The following is a 4453-nucleotide window of genomic DNA, read 5'->3' on the forward strand; positions in this document are numbered from 1 at the left end:
CAAAGAGATTTTTTTAAAAAAATTGAAATAAATAAGATGTATAGTTTGGGGTATTAAATGCACTCACAGTGTTTTAAAGCTAGCATTGGGTTCTGTCTCCAGAATATCCTGTCCCTCTTCCCAGACAGAACCCATGTACCACACCGACAGCTGCGTGACCCTGATGTACCATGTGCTCTACCCACACCACTTATGAGTTTGAACTCTATTTCTTTGTAGCTATGAAGGAGAAAAAATCCGAGGACTGTATGAGGGAGAAGGCTTCGCTGTCTTTCAAGGTGGAAACACCTACCATGTAAGTCATAATTACTGGAGCCAGGAGGACTGGGGGAAGGGGGAGCTGAAAGTCTTAGATTTTCAGGGCTTGAGTGAATTCCTCTGATTCCTCTAAAACCATCAGAACTACCACATCGATTTTTACATGTTAGCCACACAATGATAGAGTACAGTTGGAACTGCTTTTACTTATAAATTTTTATGTATTATTCTATGACTTTTATCATTGTAGGACCCACACCAAAATACAAGACAAATTTTTAAAAAACTTGAAGCATACCCAACATTTGTTATTTTAGCCCTTTTAAGTAGACAGTCTAGTAGCCTTGAACATATCCACATTATTTGTAGGACACAATTAAGATATTCGTTTATTCATTCATTCAGATTATCAGAAATATGTGTTTATTATGGTAGAATACTTCTTAAAGATTTTTAAATCTTATGTGTATGTGAGCAGATGCCCATGGAGGCCAAAAGAGAGCACTGGATCCCCTTCAGCCTAAATTATACATACGTACATACATAGCCATACATGTATGTGTCTGTCAGGACACAGACATGTGCACATGAACACTGATCATTTCCAGTAAGAGTATATGTATGTAATTTAGATATTACATACATGTATATAAATATATATATGGCTTCGGTTTGGTTTTATTTTTACAATGTAGGGGATAGGGCCCAGGGCCTTGAACATGCTAGTCAGTCATTCAACCACTGAACTTCATCCTCAGCCCCAATCCTGAAGGATCAAAGTGCAAAATCAAAGGTATTTGGATTCTTTTGGGCCACAGTTCAGATATTTTCCAGGCACTTACTTAGGAGAAAATGCCTCTGGTGATCAGATCTGAGTTTTAAGAGCATTTTAAACGCCTCCTGGGATCCTTCCTGGCTGGGCTGGATCACCATGTGGTGTATGCTCAGAGCAGTCACCCTGCTGCTGTCCCAGGCAGCCAGCACACTCCCGTGGGTAAAGGGATGGACAGGATTCCAGTCTCCGATGAGCCGCAGCTCCCATCTAAGGTTCACTGTTGTTTCTTTCTTAGGGTATGTTTTCAGAAGGACTGATGCACGGACAAGGGACTTACATCTGGGCTGACGGACTGAAATACGAGGTAAAGCAGCATCGTGGGTTAGAGTCAACTGTAGAGTTTAATGTCAATGTGTGTGTGTGTGTGTGTGTGTGTGTGTGTGTGTGTGTGTGTGAGTGAGAGAGAGAGAGAGAGAGAGAGAGAGAGAGAGAGAGAGAGAGAGCTTGTCTGCATGTTCTATGTCCAGTGAGTTCAAGTCCTCTCAGAGGCCAGAAGAGGGTATTGATTCCTCTGGAGGTGGAGTCACATGCAATTGGGATGATAACTGGTAACTGCACTCATGTTCTCTATAAGAGCAATACATGCTCTTAACTGTTGAACTATCTCTCTAGCCATCTAGATAATACTATTTTTACAAAAGTAAGTTAGGCCAGGCAGTGGTGGTGCACGCCTTTAATCCCAACACTCAGGAGGAGACAGAGCCAGGTAGATCTCTGTGAGTTCAAGGCCAGCCTGGTCTACGTAGTGAGTTCCAGGACAGCTAGAACTATGTAATGAGACCCTGTCACAAAAAAGCCAACAAACAAAACAAGTAAGTTAGCACAGACAGAACTGGTGTCATGTAATTCCAGCACTTGGAAAGTTGAGGTAGGAGATTTTGAATTCCATGCCATCCTGAGTCTGCACAGTAAGACCCTATTTCAGAAAAAGAAAAACAAATGAGAAGGTTAGGGTTGACCCAGAACCAAAGTGCAGAGCACAGAAGGGTACAGAGACGAACCTGGGTGTTCAGTGTAGTGACTTAATGGCTGCATCAGGTGTCTGGAAATCACTGTAGCTGGTTATTTGTTGTTCTAGAGGTGTCCTGTGTGTGTGCAACACACATGGATGGAGTTTGGTGGTAATCTATATGTTCTCCGCATGTATTGCACACAGATGTATGTTTAATTCCCTCATGCTTTGTATAAGCACAGTTTATATAGTCTCTTTTATTCCTTTATTCTTTCCTAAGTAAGCCATACCCATCCATAGAGATCTGTTTATACTGACTGCACATATTCCATTATGGGGGTTTCACAAAGACCATCTGGGTTGCTGGGCTGAGGGGAAGTGGGTATTTTTAAACTGACTGTGAGAACTGAGAACAGATTTGCCCTCCAAGAGACAGTGCCAGTTTCAGCTCCCACCCACAAAGCCTGTGAGTGCCTGAAGTGCTGTTCTAGAAATGTCTACCGCAGAGTTACTAATGTCATGGTGTTCGTAAATGGTAGCAGAGACATTTAAGGCACATGCATATAGCACATGCATTCAAATGACAGCTGGGCAGTGGGGCAGGAGCTGCAGAGGAATGGGCACAGCGAGGGCAGGAGAGCCGGAGGATCCAGCCCCAGCAGTGTGTTAGGGCCAGGCTTCCTGAGAGACCTCCCTTTCCATGACACACCCACCTAGCCTGCAACCAGCACTCAAGGTTTCTGAGCCCTGAGTGGTGGTTTTGCCAGGCAGGTCCTTCTGCTTCACTGTCTCTGGAAGTTCTCTGGAGGTTGAGGGTTCTCCTTTGCAAGCACAGAATCCTCCATGATCAGCCCAGCAAAGGGAGTTCATGGGTGAGATGGTGGCTCTTGAGACATTCTCAGGCTTGTTGAGCCAGGGAGCACCAATATGCTATTTGGCCAATGGCCAACGCCAATGGCTGTGTCCTCTGGTGACTGATGATTATCTAGTGAATTCCTAGTCTTAGAGTTGTGGCAGAGCACCAGCTTAGCACGTGGGGAGCCCACGTTCATTCCCAGCACCACTACCAACATTACCAACAGGACCGCTCTGGGAGAGAACCTGCCATCTTTGGGCCATGGCGCACATCACCACGAGCTGCTCACAATGAGGCACCCTCTACCAGCACACAGTGAGGTCTTCAGAAGGTGCCCGTAAGGTGGGCCCTTGACAAACACATCTGCAGGATGTTTTGGTGAACCATGGTGAGACAGAGGTTTTCCACGGGTGATCAATACCTGGATGGTCATCCAGACCTCTCCAAGGTGGATCCTGACAGACTAAAGTTAAGGTCAGGATTGGCAGCCACCACATTACCAGGTCACCTGCTTGCTTCTCAGAGCTTTCTTCTTCCTGAACATCCATGCACTGAAAGAACAGGGTGAGAGAGGATGGGGAACACGGAGAAGAGGATGTGAAGGCCACACCCACCACTTCCACAGAAAAGCCAGGGGCAGTCAGTGGTCAGGAGACTCTCAAACAGCCCCTGGGTGTGGAGTCCCTTCATTGTCCTCTCCTGTCACTCTGGTGGCCATTTTGTTTTAGGGAGACTTTGTGAAGAATATCCCCATGAACCATGGCGTGTACACATGGCCAGATGGCAGCACTTATGAAGGAGAAGTGATCAACGGCATGAGGAATGGATTTGGTATGTTCAAGTGTGGCACACAGCCTGTGTCCTACATCGGCCACTGGTGTCATGGCAAGAGACATGGGAAGGTAGGTGAGGTGTACCCGTGAAGGAATCCCGTCCATGTAAATGTCTACGTGATATAAACTTAAATTCATAGCATTGTACAACCATAATCACTAAAAACATTTTCAGCACCATGAAATGAAACATATACATTAGGAAGTTAGCCCTCATCCCTCCCACTCCACACCCCTAGCAATTGCTTACCAATCTACTTGCTATGTGTATGGGTTTACCTCTTAGACATTGTGTCAGTCAGACGTTTTGGCACTGTGACACAAACCCTTAACAGGCATGGTGGCACACCTTTATTTTATTTATTTATTAATTAAAGATTTCTGCCTCCTCCCCGCCACCACCTCCCATTTCCCTTCCCCTCCCCCAACCAAGTCCCCCTCCCTTGTCAGCCCGAACAGCAATCAAGGTTCCCTGCCCTGTGGGGAGTCCAAGGACCGCCCACCTCCATCCAGGTCTAGTAAGGTGAGCATCCAAACTGCCTAGGCTCCCCCAAAGCCAGTACGTGCAGAAGGATCAAAAACCATTGCCATTGTTCTTGAGTTCTCAGTAGTCCTCATTGTCCACTATGTTCAGCGAGTCTGGTTTTATCCCATGCTTTTTCAGACCCAGGCCAGCTGGCCTTGGTGAGTTCCCGATAGAACATCCCCATTGTCTCAGT

At 45.9% G+C, this 4453-nt stretch overlaps 1 protein-coding gene across 1 annotated transcript in view; it reads left to right on the top strand.

The window, feature by feature from the left end:
- The window catches only part of LOC101985493 (radial spoke head 10 homolog B), a 47254-nt gene that overhangs the window by 6653 nt on the left and 36148 nt on the right, over positions 1-4453 (top strand). The window contains exons 4-6 of the mRNA XM_013354064.2: positions 220-295; positions 1329-1397; positions 3630-3803. Coding sequence (XP_013209518.1) covers positions 220-295; positions 1329-1397; positions 3630-3803 — 319 coding nt within the window. The remainder of the gene's footprint in view (positions 1-219; positions 296-1328; positions 1398-3629; positions 3804-4453) is intronic.

Source organism: Microtus ochrogaster, unplaced genomic scaffold (assembly GCF_000317375.1).
Source record: "Microtus ochrogaster isolate Prairie Vole_2 unplaced genomic scaffold, MicOch1.0 UNK27, whole genome shotgun sequence".
Classification (NCBI taxonomy): domain Eukaryota; kingdom Metazoa; phylum Chordata; class Mammalia; order Rodentia; family Cricetidae; genus Microtus; species Microtus ochrogaster.